We start from the raw sequence: 18470 nt of genomic DNA on the forward strand, positions 1-18470 counted from the left end.
ACTGCAGAGACAGGCAGGCAGAGCAATCAATGCTACCAGTCTCCTTCTTACCTTCTCCCTTTGAATCAAGTGGAGAGTACAGCACCTCCACCAGCGCCCAGAAGAATCTGCCAGCTTCAAATGTTGCCGCCACTCAGAGAGAAGCAGGAAGAATGTGCCCACCTACTGAATCCCAACCACAGGCTGTCATTAAATGACCTATTTAATCCTTGACAAAGACGGAAAAGTGGCTCCATTCAGCAGAGAAGACTGTGACTCAGAGAGGAAAAGACCTTTACCGAGGGCTAGACCCATGGGAAGTGGCCGAGAAGGGATTCACTTCCAAGTCCATGGGATCCTGGACCTGCTAGCTGCTAAGCCCTGCTCACCCTCGACCTGCATCACAACCTGCAGCAGTGGCCCACTGCAAATTCAGCAAACACTTTCCAACACAGGACTGATCAAACCCCATCTTCCTGCTGCCTCGTCTCCAGGGGCAGCCCCCAGCCAGTAGTCAACCAGCTGAACAAGAACAGGCTTCTTTTTATTTCTCATTTACATCACCATCAAAATGAAAACAGAAAATGGAAAGGCACCCAAGGGAATACCTCCAGGGGTCCACAAACCTGTCTGAGAAATGCTGTCAGCTGACACCCCCTAACTCTACTCAGAAACCTCATGTGCACGGGAAAGTCAGTCACCTAGTTGGGTCTCTCTTTAATGTTTTGTTGTTGTTGTTATTTTGTAGACGGAGTCCCGCTCTTGTCACCCAGGCTGGAGTGCAATGGCGCGATCTCGGCTCACTGCAACCTCTGCCTCTCGGGTTCAAGCGATTATCCTGCCTCAGCCCCCCAAGTAGCTGAGATTACAGGCTCCTTCTACCACGCACAGCTAATTTTTGTATTTTTAGTAGAGATGGGGTTTCACCATGCTGGCCAGGCTGGTCTCAAACTCCTGACCTCAGGTGATCTGCCTGCCTTGGCCTTCCAAAGTGTTGGGATTACAGGTGTAAGCCACCACACCCGGCCTTTGTCTTCAATGTTTAGAACCCTCAGGATCTAATATTTAATGTTTAGCGTCCTTTGGGTCCTACATTAATTTTTACCACAAACCTCTAGCCTTCTGCCTGGGGTCGCCATTCAAGCTACAGTGACCTCCTGGAGAGAAACAGCAGAAATTAAGAACAGGATAGCATGGGTTAGAATCCTACTCCACCAGCCATGTGATCATGAGCAAGTCACTTAACCTCCCTGCTTCAGGCTCATCAGAGAACCTACCTCTTCGGACGATGAAATGAGGTAAATTGTATTGTACACCTAGAACAGTGCCTGGTATATACCAAGCGTTTAATAAAATTAGCTATCATTATCATCATTGTTGGCAACACTTACCCCAAGGTATCAAGACCTCTGGCTCCCAGAAGTCCTTTCAACTAGCTACCTTCTCTCCAAAGCCCAGGCAAAGCAATTCAATCCAGGCCTCTGTGTTTGCTGCCCTGGGAGATGAAAGGGTGAAAGAGGACCCCTGGCACGTGCGGAGGGGAAAACAAGCAGGATGCAACCAGGCACTCCGGCTATATTCCTTCTTTAACCCTCGCAACCCTGGAGCGCCACGTAAACTGGTTCCCATTCCACAGAGGTCAAGCCCCTTAATCAAGGCCACACAGATATTTATTTATTTATTTATTTATTTATTTATTTATGAGATGGAGTCTCGCTTTGTTGCCCAGGCTGGAGTACAGTGGCGTCATCTCTTCTCACTGAGGCCTCCACATCCCAGGTTCAAGCAATTCTCCTACCTCAGCCTCCTGAGTAGCTGGGATTACAGGTGCCCGCCACCGCATCTGGCTAATTTTTTTTTGTATTTTTAGGAGAGATGGGGTTTCGCCATGTTGGCCAGGCTGGTCTCGAACTCCTGACCTCAGGTGATCCACCCACCTTGGCCTCCTGAAGTCCTGGGATTGCAGGCGTGAGCCCCCGCACCCGGCCCTGCAGATATTTAAGTAGTGGTATTTCCCTGTCTCTCCATGCAGTGGTGGAGGCGACGTCATGCTGGACATTTCCCTGGTGAGATCCTTGTGACACATTAAGCAGGTACAAGCGAGAAAAGAAAAAGAAGGCAATGCTCCTTGAGTGCCTACTGTGTGCAATGAATTCTGCCCAAGGGCACACAGTCAAGCAAGTGCTGCATTGGAGGCTGAGCTCTGCTCTCCCTAACTCTCAGGCAAGTGTTCCTTCCACACACCACACTGTCATCCTGGTGGGGACCAGGGCAAGCTCACTGAACAACTGGGACCCTGAGCCGTGCTTGCAAAACTGGGAAGGATGGAACAGGTAAATCCATAGAGACAGAAGGCAGACAGATGGTTGCCAGGGGCTGGGGCGGTAGGGGGATGGGGAGCTGCTGCTTAATGGATATGGAGTTTCCTTTGGGTGATGAAAATGTTTTGAAACTAGATAGAGTGCTGATTGCACAACAACGCAACTGTACTAAATGCCCCTGAACTGCTTGCTTTAGAACAACAGTTAATTCTTTGTTTTGTGAATTTCACCTCAATTAAAAAAAAAAATTTAAGAGATGGAGTCTGGCTCTGTCAACCAGGCTGGAGTACAGTGGCATGATCATAGCTCACTGCAGCCTCCAATTCCTGGGCTCAAGCAGTCCTCCCACCTCAGCCTCCCAAGTAGCTGGGACTACAGGCATGCACCACCACACTGGGCTAATTTTGTATGTTTTGTAAAGACAGGGTCTCGCTATGTTGCCTGGGCTGGTCTCAAACTCCTGGCCTCAAATGATCCTCCTCCCTCAGTCCCTCCATGTGCTGAGGTTACAGGTGTGAGCCACCACTCTTGGCCCAATATTTTTATGAGAAGGACGGCAACAGGTAGATGTTGGCTGAGAAAATGTTCCTATTCTAAGGAACAACTACAGCAGGATTCTCCCAAGGGCTAGACAAGGCAACTGCATGGAGAACCCAGTCCCCATATTGAATCACACAGTAGAAAAGCTACTCCCAGCTGGGTGAGGTGTCTCACGCCTGTAATCCTAGCACTTTGGGAGGCCGAGGTGGGTGGATTACTTGAGGTCAGGAGTTTCAGACCAGCCTGGCCAACGTGTGAAACCCCATCTCTACTAAAAAAAAAAAAAAAAAATTAGCCTCAGGTGGTGGCATGCAGCTGTAATCCCAGCTAACTGGGAGGCTGAGGCAGGAGAATCACTTGAACCTGGGAGGTGGAGGTTGCAGTGAGCCGAGATCACACCACTGCACTCCAGCCTGGGTGATAGTGAGACTCCATCTCAAAATAAAATAAAATGAAATAAAAAATAAATAAATAAATGTACATATATTTATATGTCTATAAAATAAAATGAATAAATGTAATAGAAACCATGCCTTGCTTCCACGGGCCCCTCCTGCACCCCTATCTCCCCCTGCCTGGCATGGCTCTTCCTTCGTGATGGCAAGTCTCATGGCAAAGGCCCTCTGTGACAGCCACCCCTGCCTCAGTTGCTGTTCCTAGCTCTGGCCCTTTTGCTCTCATTTCCTTTACCCTGCACTGAATTATCTATGCAGTGGCTAGAGCATCTGGAAGCACAGATGAATACACAATAAATGACTTACTAGTATTACAGGATACACACAATGGTGTTATGTGATTCATCCAATGTGCCCTGCAAAACTGCAATGAACACAGCATTTCTCTAAGCCTTGCGTGTGCATCTGTGGCGGGCTGCCTCACATGATTTGTCTGATTTTCACTGAACCTGCACCTTTAGCATACCCTAGAATGGGGGATCAGCAAACTTTTTTCTGGAAAGAGTCCCGCAGTCAATATTTTAGGCTTTGTGGGCCAAAGGGTTGCTGTCACTACCCAACTCTGCCACTGCAGTGTGAAAAACAGCCATAGATAATGTGTAACGAACAGGTCTTGGGCTGGATTTAACAGCCCACTGCCCTGGCAGAAATAATGAAGGATGGCAGGTTAAAAATTAAAACAATAGGGTCTGTGTTTGTAGACCTTACAGCCACTGTGCGGTTAGATGGCTAAACGTGAGAGTTCCCCAGCAGGCTGTAGACCAGGCCCTCATCATAATCATGCTCCCATCTTCCCTCGCCCTGTAACCAAGGCCCCACATACAGAGTCTTGCAGGGAACAAGGACATCATCAACCTGTTGTCACTGCAGAATTCATCCTCAATTACACTGGCGGGCATCTGGGATGCCTGGCGCTACCAGCCCAATGATGACTTCAGTGTTGCTGCTATTGTTTAATTCCCATCCCACCCCCCAAAATCCACAACCATTCCAAATAAAGAAACTGAAAGAAAGCAGAAGGAGGAGGGGGGCAGAAAGGGCTGCCCAATATATGCCTGGGGCACATACAAGACCAGGAGGGACCCCTGCAATGCCCAAGGGGTCAGGTGAGGCATGGAAATGAGCGGGGTGGGCTGGCAAGGCACAGATCGCCAAGAGCAGAGCAGGTGCCCCTCTCGAGATGGCAGCTGCTAGCCAGCTCTAGCAGACAGTACCTCACAGCAATACCAGCAATTGCCCCATCTCCTCGTTTTTCAAGAGAGGCTGAAAATCCATCTTTTTTCGGTCAGTTAGTTGGCACCTAATCATACTCTTGTGAGAACAATGTTCCAGCCAACTCGGCATGAAACAAACACAACACGCCTGGGGCCAGGTCCGCCGCCAATCCGCCATAAATACGTTTAACCCTCACATCTACCTGGAAGGTGGGGGCTGGCCGCCCTGGTGAAACAGACAAAGGAACTGAGACTTGGAGGCATTGATCATTTACCCAAGGAACAGCTCAGAGGTGACAGACCTGACATTTTACCCCAAACCTTGTACCTTTCCACCTCCACAAAACCAGGCTCACTCCTTGAATGGCTCAATCTTGGCACAGAAAAAGGGCTCCGTCATCAAAGTGCCGCCAAAGAAAAAACAACCTCCCTGGGCCGGGTGCGGTGGCTCACGCCTGTAATCCCAGCACTTTGGGAGGCCGAGGCGGGCGGATCGCGAGGTCAGCAGATCGAGACCATCCTGGCTAAGACGGTGAAACCCCGTCTCTACTAAAAATACAAAAAATTAGCCGGGCGTGGTGGCGGGCGCGGTGGCGGGCGCGGTGGCGGACGCCTGTAGTCCCAGCTACTCCGAGAGGCTGAGGCAGGAGAATGGCGTGAACCCAGGAGGCGGAGCTTGCAGTGAGCAGAGATTGCGCCACTGCCCTCCAGACTGGGCGACAGAGCAAGACTCCATCTCAAAAAAAAAAAAAAAAAGACAACCTCCCGATGGCTGACTCAAACGTTCCCTTCTCAGAGAAACCTTCCTGCAGAGGGTCCCCCAAGGGGCACATTGGTCTCTCTCTCTACACAGTACTCCCCACGGCCCTGCAGTCCTGCCATACCGCTGATGTAATCCCCATCGTGGGAGGGATTATGCATTGTGAGCTCTCGGACATAGACGGGAGCCTCACGAACTCTCCATCACAGAAGGAACTCAACAATTGTTGAATCTAGATTCTGGTGCAGCTCACTTCTGTGGCTCCCCAAGTTGCTACTTCAAATAAAAAGGATGAGAACTGGCCAGGGCACAGCGGCTGCCTCATTCCCGTCATGGGCAGAGAGAGGTGGTGGTTTTATCTGCTCTAGCCTTAGCACACGCACAGATAAAATGGACAATCGTTCTTCTCCAAAGTCAGGGCGCTGGCTCCCAGTATTGTAGGGTGAGGAGGCACAGCTGGCCCAGGACAAAAGCGCAAAAGGACAGACTGTCTGCCAGCACATAATGGAAAGAGACAGGCTCTGCATGCAGACAGATGGGCTCGGGCCATCCATGTGGGCTTATGGTGTCTAAGATCAAATACAAAATAAATGAGCAAAGAATAGGGACCATCAATTTACTCTAGAGCAGGCCGGGTGTGATGGCTCCCGTCTGTAATCCCAGCATTTTGGGAGGCCGAGGCAGGCAGATCACTTGAGGTCAGGAGCTCAAGACCAGCCTGGCCAACATGGTGAAACCCCGTTTCTACTGAAAACGCAAAAATTAGCCAGGCATGATGACGCCCACCCGTAATCCCAGCTACCGGAAGGCTGAGGCAGGAAAATCGCTTGAACCCAAGGGGGTGGAGGTTGCAGTAAGCCGAGATTACACCACTACACTTCAGCCTGGGCGACAGAGTGTGACTCCATCTCAAAAAAAAAAAAAAAAATTACGCTAGAGCAGGGATTGGCAAATATTTTCTGTAAAGAGCAAAACAATAAATATTTTAGGCTTTGGAGGTCATACACTCGCTGTCACAGTTACTCAATTCTGCCATTGCAGCCTGAAAGCAACCATAGACAATAGTAATTGAATAGATATGGCTTCGTTCCAATAAAACTTTATTTGCAAAACAGGAGGCCAGCCCAGTTTAGCAGTTCTTGCTGTAGAAAACAAACAAACAAAAACACTAGCATGGCAATGTGCAAAAACTTTAAAGAGACAATAGGCCAAGCACGGTGGCTCACACCTGTAATCTTGGCATTTTGGGAGGTAGAGGCAAGGGAATTGCTTGAGCCTAGGAGTTTGAGACCAGCCTGGGCAATACAGTGAGACCCCGTCCCTACAAAAAGTTTTTTAAAAATTAGCCGTGCGTGGTGGCACACACCTGTAGTCCAAGCTATGAGGGAGGCTGAGGTGGGAGGATCACTTGAGCCTACAGGTCAAGGCTGCAGTGAGCACTGATGACACCACTGCACTCTAACCCGAGCGACACAGCAAGATCCTATCTCAAAAAAGAAAGAATATCTTCCCTCCTGGTTGGAGAAATGCAAATTATATGTATATTAATAACTACCACATGGCACCATTATGTAACTACAAATTAACCAATAAACTTTAGGTTTTTTTGACATGGAGTCTCTGTCGCCCAGGCTGGAGTGCAGTGGTGTGATCTTGGCTCACTGCAACCTCTGCCTCCCAGGTTCAAGTGATTCTCCTGCCTCAGTCTCCCGAGTAGCTGGGATTACAGGCACCTGCCACCATACCCAGCTAATTTTTGTATTTTTAGTAGAGATGGGGTTTCACCATGTTGTTGGGGCTGGTCTCAAACTCCTGACCTCAGGTGATCCACCTGCCTGGGCCTCCCAAAGTGCCGGGATTACAGGCATGAGCCACCGTATCCAGCCTCCAAGAAACATTTAAAGTGAAATTCCCCAATGCTGGTAAAGCTATGATGAATCAAGTACACACCACTGGTAACAATCTATGGGAGCAGTAAGTTCTGAAAAGCGATGTGGCAATGCATATCAAAAGCTACAAAAATAAATCAAAATCCCTTTTGACACCTTGGAAATTAAGCTAAAAAGGAACAGGGAAAATGAGAAAAGATACAAATAACAATTTCACCTGGTCCTCTATGTTCCAGGTCCTGAGAAAGGCACTATACATTCATTACTTGCTTTTTAATTTCCATTTTCTGAAAAGGGAATTAAGAGTAAGAGTCAGAGTCAGGAGTGCTGGCTCACGCCTGTAATCCCAGCACTTTGGGAGGCCGAGGCAGACGGATCACAAGGCCAGGAATTCAAGACGAGCCTGAACAACATGGTGAAACCCAGTCTCTACTAATAATACAAAAATTAGCTGGGCGTGGTGACACACGCCTGTAGTCCCAGCTACTCGGGAGGCTGAGGTGGGAGAATTACTTGAACCCAGGAGGTGAAGGTTGCAGTGATCACACTGCTGCACTCCGGCCTGGGTGACAGAGCGAGACTCTGTCTCAAAAAAAAAAAAAAAAAAAGAGTAAGAGTCAGAGAAGTTCAAAAATCTGCCCAGGCCGGGTGCAGTGGCTCACGCTTGTAACTCCAGCACTTTGGGACGCCAAGGAGGGAGGGCTGCTTGGGCTCAGGAGTTCGAGACCAGCCTAGGCAACATAGTGAGGCCTTGTCTCTATGAAAATTTAAAACAAACAAAAAAAAAGATTAGCCAGGTATGGTGGCACACACCTGTAGTCCCAGCCTCCTGGGGAGCTGAGGAGGAAAGATCACTTGAGTCCAGGAAGTTGAGGCTGCAGTGAGCTATGACGGCACCACTGCACTCCAGCCTGGGTGACAGAGTGAGACCCTGTCTCAAAAAAATAAGACAGAAAACAAAAAACTGCCCAACTTCTTCAACAGGGAGTTAAATCCAGAACTTGTCTGCATCCAAAGCTTTTCCACAATAACACAATGGCTTCCTGAGCATCAGTGGACACGAAGATTTTTATTGCAGTGTCCTAGTGTAGGGGTCAGTCAACTATAGCCCCCAAGCCAAATCCAGCTGCTGACTTTCTCTAAATAAAGTTTTATTGGAACACAGCCACGTCCTTTCATTTACCCATGGTCTGTGGCTACCTTCATACTACGACAGCAGAGATGAATACTTGAGGCTGAGACCAGATGGCCCACAAAGCAGAAAATATTTACTATCTGGCCCTTCACAGGAAACGCCCACCAATCCTATCCTAGAATACCATAAATGGAATTGACTGTCTTTTGCAATGGGAGAGAGGTTAAATAGCTGCGGTACATCAGTTTGGTGGAATGCTATGCTGCCTTTTCAAAGAATTGTGAAGAGAAGGAACGTGGATAAGTGCTATCATGTAAGCAGAAACGCTCATTCAAACGTAGATACAATGCAATTATGCAAAATGCATATATAGTGTATGCTTTGAGCAAAGGCAGAAGAGGAATACCTACAAATTTACATATTAAATGTGCCAGGAATGTATATTTAAAGGTATATTCTGTGTTCACAATAGTCTTTAATGTCATTTTGGGTTTTTGCTTTTTTTTTTTTTTTTTAATTGTAGGAGGAAAGAGCAGATTCCAAGAAACACAGATGCAAGCAAAGAAAAATGAGATGGAGTGGGCAAGTTTCCCTCCTCGGAGGAAGTAGGGTACTGCCTGGGTGGGCAGACGAAACACTAGCGCCAGGTCTCTGAAGGGCTCCCGGACAGCAAAAAGTCAGGGCACGGCAAAGAGTCCTCACTCCCCTTGCAGGCTTCAAACTGCTCAGCCCCCACCTAACCTGCTCCCCTACAGGCTCTCCCACCTCAGGAAAAGGCAATTCTGGTCAGGCACAGTGGCTGACACCTGTCATCCCAGCATTCTGGGAGCCCGAGGGCGGTGAATCACCTGAGGTCAGAAGTTCAAGACCAGCCTGGCCAACATGGCGAAACCCCATCTCTACTAAAAATACAATAATGAGCCAGGCATGGTGGCGCTTGAGGCGGGAGAATCGCTTGAATGTGGGAGACAGAGGTTGCAGTGAGCCAACATCGCGCCACTACAGTCCAGCCTGGGTGACACAGCGAGACTCCATCTCAAAAAAAAAAAAAAAAAAAAAAAAAAAAGATAAGCCAATTCCCACCCCTTTCAGCTGCTCAGGAAGAAAACCCAGGAGCCACCTGCCTCATGAAGCCTCTGTTGCTACACCACATTCCTAACCACCCCATCCACAATTACAGCAGCCCTTCCCCTGAAATTCATCCTCCATTCAGACAATTTAGTAGAATGGACTCCCAGCCACAGGCTCCAGACTAGACTTATGGTCCAGACCTGGCCAACCAAAGTCACAATGATGGGTCGCAGGATGACCACATGGCCAGCCCGCTCCGTGGAGGCACAGCTGCCTACGGATGAAGCCAACAGAGAGAAAAGACGAGTTGACAGCCAGACAGAAAGATAATCCTGATAGTCCTTTAACACGTGGATCCAGCTAAGCTCGAAGCCAGCCCTATGTCTAGACTTTTCCATTATAAGACACCATACATTCCCATGTTGTTGAAATCAGTTTGATCAGCTTCTGCCACATTCCACTGAAAACAGTCCTGGCTAACACACTCAGCACGATCCCAACAAAATCCTTTTGCTTCAACAGACCCCAGTGGTAACAACCTTTTGATAAGTGATAGAGGATGCACCAAATTATCATCCCATGTTTGCTGAATGTTGAATCCCGAATTTCTGGCCAACCTCTGCTTCCACCAGAGCCCTTATTCTTCCTGGCAGCATTTGAAACTAGTGCAACCACTTTGGAAAAATCAAATCAATTCAACTGAGTTTAATTATAGGCCAAAAAGAAAGGAATCAAAAGTGATAAACTCTTCAATGTTAATGCTACTTTTGGAAAATCACCCTACAGACATATCTAAAGGATGGAAAACTACCTTAAAAAAAAATGTTCACTGCATCATTACTTATAACAGAAACAAAAAAGAATGAAGGAAAGCCAGGTATAGTGGTTCACACCTGTAATCCTAGCACTTTGGGAGGCTGAAGCAGGAGGATCACTTGAGGTCTGGAGTTCAAGATCAGCCCAGGCAATATAGTGAGATCCTGTCTCTACACCAAATTAAAAAGTTAGACGGGGGTGGTGGCGCACCTTTAGTCCTAGCTACTCAGGAGGCTGAGGTGGCAGGATCACTTGAGCCCAGGAGGTCAAGGCTGCAGTGAGCTATAATTGTACCACCACTGCACTCCAGCCTGGGCAACAGAGCAAAACCCTGTCTCAAAAGAAAAAGAAAGAGAGGAAAGAGAAGAAGAAAGGCAGGAAGGGAGGGAGAGAGGGAGAGAGGAAGATAGACTAAGTTTCTACAACTAGAATCGATAGTTAAAAGTTGCACTACATGCAAAATGATGGATGAATGATGGACTGTACAGTCCATAAAAGTGATCAATAGAGAACCCATGGAGCAGTGTGGTAAAGTTTTATCCTGAAATGTTAATGGTGAAAGCAAGATGCAAAGTTGTATGATAATAATAAAATTACTGCAGCCTATATCAGTGTTTCTCAATCTTTTTTTTTTTTTTTTTTTTTTTTGAGACAGGGTCTGAGGGGTCTAGCTATGTCACCCAGGCTGGAGTGCAATGGTACATTCACAGCTCACTGTAGCCTCAACCTCCCAGGCTCAAGTGATCCTCCCACCTCAGCCCAGCCTCCCAAGTGGCTAGGACCATAGGCATGCACCACTACAGCCAGCTAATTTGTGTGTGTGTGTGTGTGTGTGTGTGTGTCTGTGTGTGTACACAGACGGGTCCCACTATGTTGCCCAGGCTGGTCTCAAACTCCTGGGCTCAAGCGATCCTCCCACCTTAGCCTCCTAAAGTGCTGGAATTACAGGTGTGAGCCACTGTGTCCAGCTCAATCTTTTTCATTCTTTCTCCCTAAGGATACTTTTTAGACACTTTTTTGCTAATCATCCCTCCATGAAAAAGTAATACCACAGATACAATGTACATCTGTTTATGTATGTACTTTATGCCTATCTGTGCTTTATACATCCAAGTAAGTTTTTTTTCTCCTCTCCTGAGAACCAGTGTTCACCCCCTTGGGGGTGATATCACCCCCACTGCAAATACATGGCCTATGTATAGACAAGACAGTGGCAGATGGAAGGTGCTTTATCTGGAAATATGCTCACATTGCCACAATTTAGAGAAATCTATAAAATCTTGATTTTAGTTCCAAATTTTAAGAGCTCTAAGCATTTGAGTTCCTATCAGTTACTCGGAGTCAAGCAACCAGGAGGCAGAAGAACCAACATCAGTAGGACCTAGTCCATCGCCAATTGCTAGCAGAGGTGGGGGTCAACTGTTTGCTGATGGTGGAACATGTACTTCTTGCATTCCACCATCATAGATCAATCCAGTGCCTTCACAAGGGGAAAAAATGTTGACAGCATCACTTTTCTACTTTGAATGAAAACCACAAATATTCTTTTTTCATTCATTCATTCATTTCAGCTGATTCTTTATTCTAAGTACAAGCTACTGCTAGAGAGGGCCCAGTCAGTGCCAAGGAGAAAACTGTGACCTTCAACATTCCAGAAAACTAAGAAAAAGCAGATGGGCACAATGGCTCATGACTATAATCTCAGCACTTTGGAAGGTTGAGACAGGATGGCTTAAGGCCAGGAGTACCAGATGAACCTGGGCAACGTAGTAAGACCCAGTCTCTACAAAAACAAAAAAAAATTGTAAGCCAGGTGCGGTGGCTCACGCCTGTAATCCTAGCACTTTGGGAGGGCAAGGCAGGCAGATCACCTGAGCTCAGAATTTTGAGATCGGCCTGGGCAACATGGCAAAACCCATCTCTACTGAAAATAAAAAAAAATTAGCCAGGCGTGGTGGTGTGCGCCCGTAATCCCAGCTACTTGGGAGGCTGAGGCACGAGAATCACTGGAGCCCAGGAGGCAGAGGTTGCAGTCAGCCAAGATCACAGCACTGCACTCCAGCGTGGACAACACAGAATCTGTCTCAAAAAAAATTCGTTAATTAAAAAAAAATTTTTTTAATAGAAAGCTGCCAAAATATACATTAACATCAGGAAAGAAACACCAGTAAGTTACCCATTAAGCCCAAAACTCTGATATATGATGAATCTTAGAGCTCATCTGTTACACAAATTATTTGATCACTATGGGCCTGGCTTTCCTCACCCTTGAAACAGGAATCTCAGTGTCTCCTTAAAAAACTCTGATGGAGGCCGGGCGCGGTGGCTCACGCCTGTAATCCCAGCACTTTGGGAGGCCGAGGTGGGCGGTTCATGAGGTCAGGAGATCGAGACCATCCTGGCTAACACGGTCAAACCCCGTCTCTACTAAAAATGCAAAACATTAGCTGGGCGTGGTGCAGGCGCCTGTAGTCCCAGCTACTCAGGAGGCCGAAGCAAGAGAATGGCCTGAACCCAGGAGGCAGAGCTTCCAGTGAGCCGAGATCGCACCACTGCACTCCAGCCTGGGTGACAGAGCAAGACTCTGTCTCCAAAAAAAAAAAAAACTGATGGAAAGGAGCATCCAGGAATTTCAGGATGAACACTTAGAAAAGACAAAACTTGAGTATAATAATGACTTTCTGGCTCTACAAGTTCTACTTTCCCAGTAACAGCAAACACATATCTGAAAATCAGCATTCCTTACATAGTCTGAAGAGGTGGGCAATCAAGTATTCCTATCTACTGAGTTCTTTAAAGAAAAATAAACAAATTGTGACCACCACCCTACAATAACCACCTACACGTGTCTGGCAGGCATCTTTCTTCCTGATAATCTTTTTAGGTCTACATACATATATGAATCCATAAAAATTGTCTTGTGTATGTTTTAATTTGCATCAAGGTATATATTTTAGGTATAATTCTACACCCTGCTTTTTTTTTTTAATTGAGATGAGATCTCATTATGTTGCCCAGGCTGGTCTCAAACTCCTGGACTCAAGCAATCCTACCGCCTGGGCCTCCCAAAGTGCTCAGATTACAGGTGTGAACAATCACGTCAGACCCACCCTGCTTTTTTTTAAAGAACATTAACATTGAGACACAGCCACGGTGATGTGTATGAATCCGTATCACTTCTTTTAACGTTTCTGAGGCTTTCCGTCAGGTGACCACAGCACAGCAGGTTTACCTACTCCCCAATTAATGGTCATCTTAGTTGTTTCTGGCCTCATGATACCCATTTATCTTGTGTTATTTGTACTTAATGTATTCAGCTTTGCACCCATCTCACCTCTGACTCTACTGAAACATTTTCAACTCAAAAATACAGCAGACTCTAATTACCAATTTATAGCACATACAAGAGACTGAAAAACACTTTATGCCACACCAAAAGGATGCAATCAGCAGAGGCCTGCAAAGGATCCTTGGGATTAATAACTGTGTTTCCTTCAACAACAAATGCAAGGGGAAAAAGGAGAGAGATTAAAGGGCAGCCTGCAGTTTAAAAAAAGACTGGGCTTCAAAAAACACCATCAAGAAAGTGAAAAGAGCCCAGGCACGGTGGCTCACGCTCGTAATCCCAGCACTTTGGGAGGCTGAGGCAGGCGGATCAATTGAGTTCAGGAGCTTGAGACCAGCTGGCCAGCATGGTAAAACCCCATCAACACCAATAATACAAAAATTGGCCAGGCGTGGTGGCTCATGCCTGTAAACCCAGCACTTTGGGAGGCCGAGGTAGGCGGATCACTTGAGGCTAGGAGTTCCAGACCAGCCCGGTCAACATGGCAAAACCCCATCTCTACTAAAACTACAAAAAAGTTAGCTGGGTGTGGGGGTGTGCACCTATAGTCCCAGCTACTCCAGAGGCTGAGGCAGGAGAATCACTTGAACCTGGGAGGCAGAGGTTTCAGTGAGCCGAGATTGCTCACTGTACTCCAGCACTCCAGCCTGGACGATAGAGCAAGACTCCAACTCAAAAAAAAAAAAAAAAAAAAAGGAAAAAGAAAATCAAAAGACGAACCATGGAAGGGGAAAAAATTTTTGTAAACAATAAACCTGATAAGGGACTTGTATCTAGAAATTACAGAGGATTCTTACAGATCAACAATAAAAAGACAACTGAATGTTAAAATGGCCAAAGGATCTGAACAGGCATTTCTCCAAGGAGGATACACAATTGGTCAATAAGCACAAGATAAGACGCTCAACATCACTAGTCACTAGGGAAATGCGAATCAAAACTACGAAGAAATACCACTTCACACTCACTAGAATGTTTATTATTAAAAAAAGGTGTGGAGAAACAGAACCCTCATACGCTGCTGGTGAGAATTTAAAATGGTGCAGCCACTTTGGAAAACAGTCTGACACAGCTCCTCAAATGGTTAAACACAGTTACCATATGACCCTGCAATTCCACTCTTACATACGTGCCCAAGAGAAATGAAGAGACTTGCCCCCACAAAAACTTGTGCGTGAACATTCATAGCAGCATTATTATTCAGAACAGCTAAAAAGTGGAAACAACTCAAATGCCCATTTTTGATGCATGAATAAACAAAATATATGATATCCACATAAAGGAATATAATTTGGCCACAAAAAGGAATGAAGTACAGATATATGCTGTAACATGGTTTAACCTCAGGTAAATTATACCGAGTGAAAAAAGCCAGATAAGAAAGGTCACATATTGTATGATTTCATTTATATGAAATACCCACAACAGGCACATCCAGAGACAGAAAGTAGATGAGTGGTTCCCAGGGGCTGAGGGGAGGGGAAAAGATGAATGACTGCTAATGGTTACAAAGTTTCTTTCAGAGGTAATTAAAATGTTGTGAAATTAACAATGGTGATGTTTACACGGCTCTGAAAATACCAAAAAATAAAAAATAAAAATAAAATAAAAAGGAGGTGAGGGAGAGACCTAAAAGATTTAAAAGACAAACCAATGTGCACTCTTTAAACCTTACTTAGATTCTGAGTTTTTAAAATACACTATAAAATAAAATGTTACGGCCGGGGCGCAGTGGCTCACGCCTGTAATCCCAGCACTTTGCGGGGCTGAGGTGGGTGGATCACATGAAGCCAGGAGTTCGAGAGTGGATCACATGAAGCCAGGAGTTCGAGACCAGCCTGGCCAACACGGCGAAACTCCATCTCTACTAAAAATACAAAAATCAGCCGGGCATGGTGGTACACGTCTGTAGTCCCAGCTACTTGGGAACCTGAGACAGGAGAATTGCTTGAACCCAGGAGGCGAAGGTTGCAGTAAGCTAAGATCCTGCCACTGCACTCCAGCCTGGGTGACAGAGTGTGACTCCATCTCTAAAACATAAATAAAATAAATAAATAAAATATTATAAGTGGGGGAACAGAAGAAAGAGGAAATATTTCCATGCCACTTTATTTTATCGTGTACCAGTTATCCACCCCACAAGTGGGGAAACCCACTTTCAACTGCATTCTCAAGAAACAATTAAAATATATCATTGGACTTCCCCTTCCATTTTCACAGACCACTTTTTCTGCCTCAATTACAATGTTTCCAAAAGAAGGTTTTCATCCTTAATGCTTTTTCCTAAAAAGTCATTTGTTGGTTTCCTTTTCTCTTTGGCTTTAGATGTAACAATTTTTTTTTTTTTTTTTTTTTGAGACTGAGTCTCACTCTATTGCCCAGGCTGCAGTGCAGTGGCATGATCACGGCTCACTGCAATCTCGACCTCCTGGGTTCAAGAGATTCTCATCCCTCAGCCTCCCGAGTAGCTGGGATTACAAGCGCCTGCCACTATGCCCTGTTAATTTTTGTATTTTTAGTAGACATAAGGTTTCACCATGTTGGCCAGGCTGGTCTCGAACTCCTGATCTCATGTGATCCACCTGCATCTGCCTCCCAAAGTGCTGAGATTACAGGTACCAGCAGAGGTAATGATTTTTTAATTAAATTTTAAAACTTGCTGAGTTTTTTTTTTGTTTGTTTTGTTTTGTTTTTTGAGACAAAGTCTTGCTCTGTCACCCAGGCTGGTGTGCAGTGGCTTGATCTTGGCTAACTGCAACCTCTGGCACCCGGGTTTAAGCGATTCTCCTGCCTCAGCCTCCGAAGTAGCTGGGATTACAGGCACGTGCCACCAGAGTTTTCATATTATTTCTCCTTGAAAGATAAACTGATCAATTTCTATTGGCTTATCAATTTCATTTTATCTTGTGCTAAAGGTAGAACGAAAAGGGTCCAGAACTGTGAGCTTGTGGCAAAGACTCCTTGGTCATATTAAAAGGAAAAGATTTTCAGAGAGTGCCTAGTTCCAGCCCTCCTCTTAAAACTAGGCAAAAACAACCCCACTCCTACTCCACGAGCACTCGCAGAAACAACAGCAGGCAGCTCTGAGAGTCTGACAAGGCACCTCGTGATATTCACAGTACCAGTCACTTTACCTGATGAATGTTATTCAGTCATTAAAAGCCTAGGAGACAGGTACTACTAGGTATCCTCATTTTGCTGGGACTCCCAGAATGGTCAAGAACTTACTCTTAAGTCACACAGCTTTATGTGGCAAGGCCAAGATTTGAACCCAAGACGTCTTGCCTCAGGGCCTGCACTTACACCAACCTACCTCAGTTCCTGGTGGAAGCCAGCTCACAACATCTTTATTGTGGTATTACTAATATTCACGAATCAGAAACCATACTTAGGCTTAAAATCATTTGACTTGGCAACCAAAGGTGGATTATCTCCCAGGAAACTCCCCCTCACCAGCCCCCTCATTATTAGGACTGTCCATTTCACAAATCTTACCCTTGAATAACAAAAACAAAAGGCACATCACTTGTTTAAACAAACAAACAACAAAAAAGGTCCGCAGAGATAACTTTAAAAGTTAAAATTGAAGACAGCAGTATCCCCTGGCCTTGCCCCCCGCTCAACCTCCAGAAATGCCTGCGTGGAAGACAACGGCCAGGAGGGCTGGATGCAGGGATTCCTCAGAAACAATTTCACAGTGAGGGGAAAACAGGCACTAGGAAGATAGGCGGGGCTTCCTAAATAAATCCAGATCCCAGAGTGGCTGGACAGACAGTCAGGGGAGAGCTGAGAGGCTTCCCTGAGTCACTCCCATCTCCACATACAACACCCAGGAATGACTTAGCACCAAAACACCAATAAGACTCCTCAGAGGAAAGGAGGGTAGAGTCAAGGGACTAAACTTCAGAAAACATTGAGGACGAGCTGTCCACACCCACCTCCCTCTCACTTCCAGCATCCCCACCAACACCACCCCCTCGATGGTGAGAGGAAGAAGTTTGGACTGGGAAGAGCAAGGACGAAGTGACGGTCCCCAGATGGGCTGGGCACGGGACAAGAAGGGAAGGGATGCAGGACAAGGCAAGAGAGATGTTAAATGATAATGATGAGCCAGGATAAGACATGGAAAAGGATCATCGAAATGTAAAAGCCAGGACCGGGGAGGGAAGCCGAGTGGGTAACTGGGAAGAACTAGTGATGGGCAGAACTGGTGATGGGAAGAGCAAAGCACTGGGAACAGGGGTGGGAGGGATGAGCGGGATGGGGCAGACAAAGGGGTTGGAGAATTGAGCTCCTCTGGGGACCAAAAGCTCCTGGGACACGGGGGTACTGGGGTCAGCAAACTAAGTGTCCAGAAAGACTCTGCCTGTGTGGAAACTGCAGGGACTGGAGACCAGGGGCCTGGGTAGCGGGAATGACTGGGGATGGGGCACCTGGAACTGGAGCTGGGACGCAGCGGGTCTAGGAGTTAGGAGAGACTGAGACCTGGGAGGTCTCAGAACTGGGGGTCTGGACACTAGGCAAGGGGGTCGCAGGACTGGGACAACTGGGGACCGGGGTTTAGGAGCTGGTTTTTATGGATGGACAGGAGTCAGGAGACCAGGAGTGCCCGGCCACGGGAGATCAGAGACCCGCAGGTGAGCAGGGGCCAGGAGCCGGGACTTCTGGGGGCCAGGGGTCTGGAAAAGGGAGCCACTGGGAGGCGGTCTGCGAGGGAGCGGGGCGCGGGGACTCAGGGGCCGGAGTGTGCAGCTGGAGCGGCGGGAGCCGGGGCGGCCGGGGCAGGTGACAGCGGCGGGGCCGCCACTCACCGCTCATGGTGCCGCTCCCCGGGCCGGTGCCTGCGCCGCGCCGCCGCCGCTGCCGCCTCTGCGGCTGCCGAGCTCCAGACAGGCCGGGAGACAGGAGCCCCGCCCCGGCCGCCCCGCCCCGGAAGTAGAGCCT

The 18470-nt window shown here is 47.1% G+C and overlaps 1 protein-coding gene across 4 annotated transcripts in view; it reads right to left on the bottom strand.

Moving 5' to 3' along the window:
* Positions 1-18436, bottom strand: part of SNX29 (sorting nexin 29) — a 593868-nt gene extending 575432 nt beyond the window's left edge. For all 4 annotated transcript variants that reach the window (XM_032145365.2, XM_032145366.2, XM_058433797.1 and 1 more), the window contains exon 1: positions 18338-18436. In XM_032145365.2, the coding sequence (XP_032001256.1) occupies positions 18338-18344 (7 nt within the window). In that variant the 5' untranslated portion in view covers positions 18345-18436. The remainder of the gene's footprint in view (positions 1-18337) is intronic.
* Positions 18437-18470: the final 34 nt, after the last annotated feature.

The sequence above is a fragment of the Hylobates moloch genome, unplaced genomic scaffold (genome assembly GCF_009828535.3).
Source record: "Hylobates moloch isolate HMO894 unplaced genomic scaffold, HMol_V3 SCAFFOLD_23, whole genome shotgun sequence".
NCBI classification, from domain to species: domain Eukaryota; kingdom Metazoa; phylum Chordata; class Mammalia; order Primates; family Hylobatidae; genus Hylobates; species Hylobates moloch.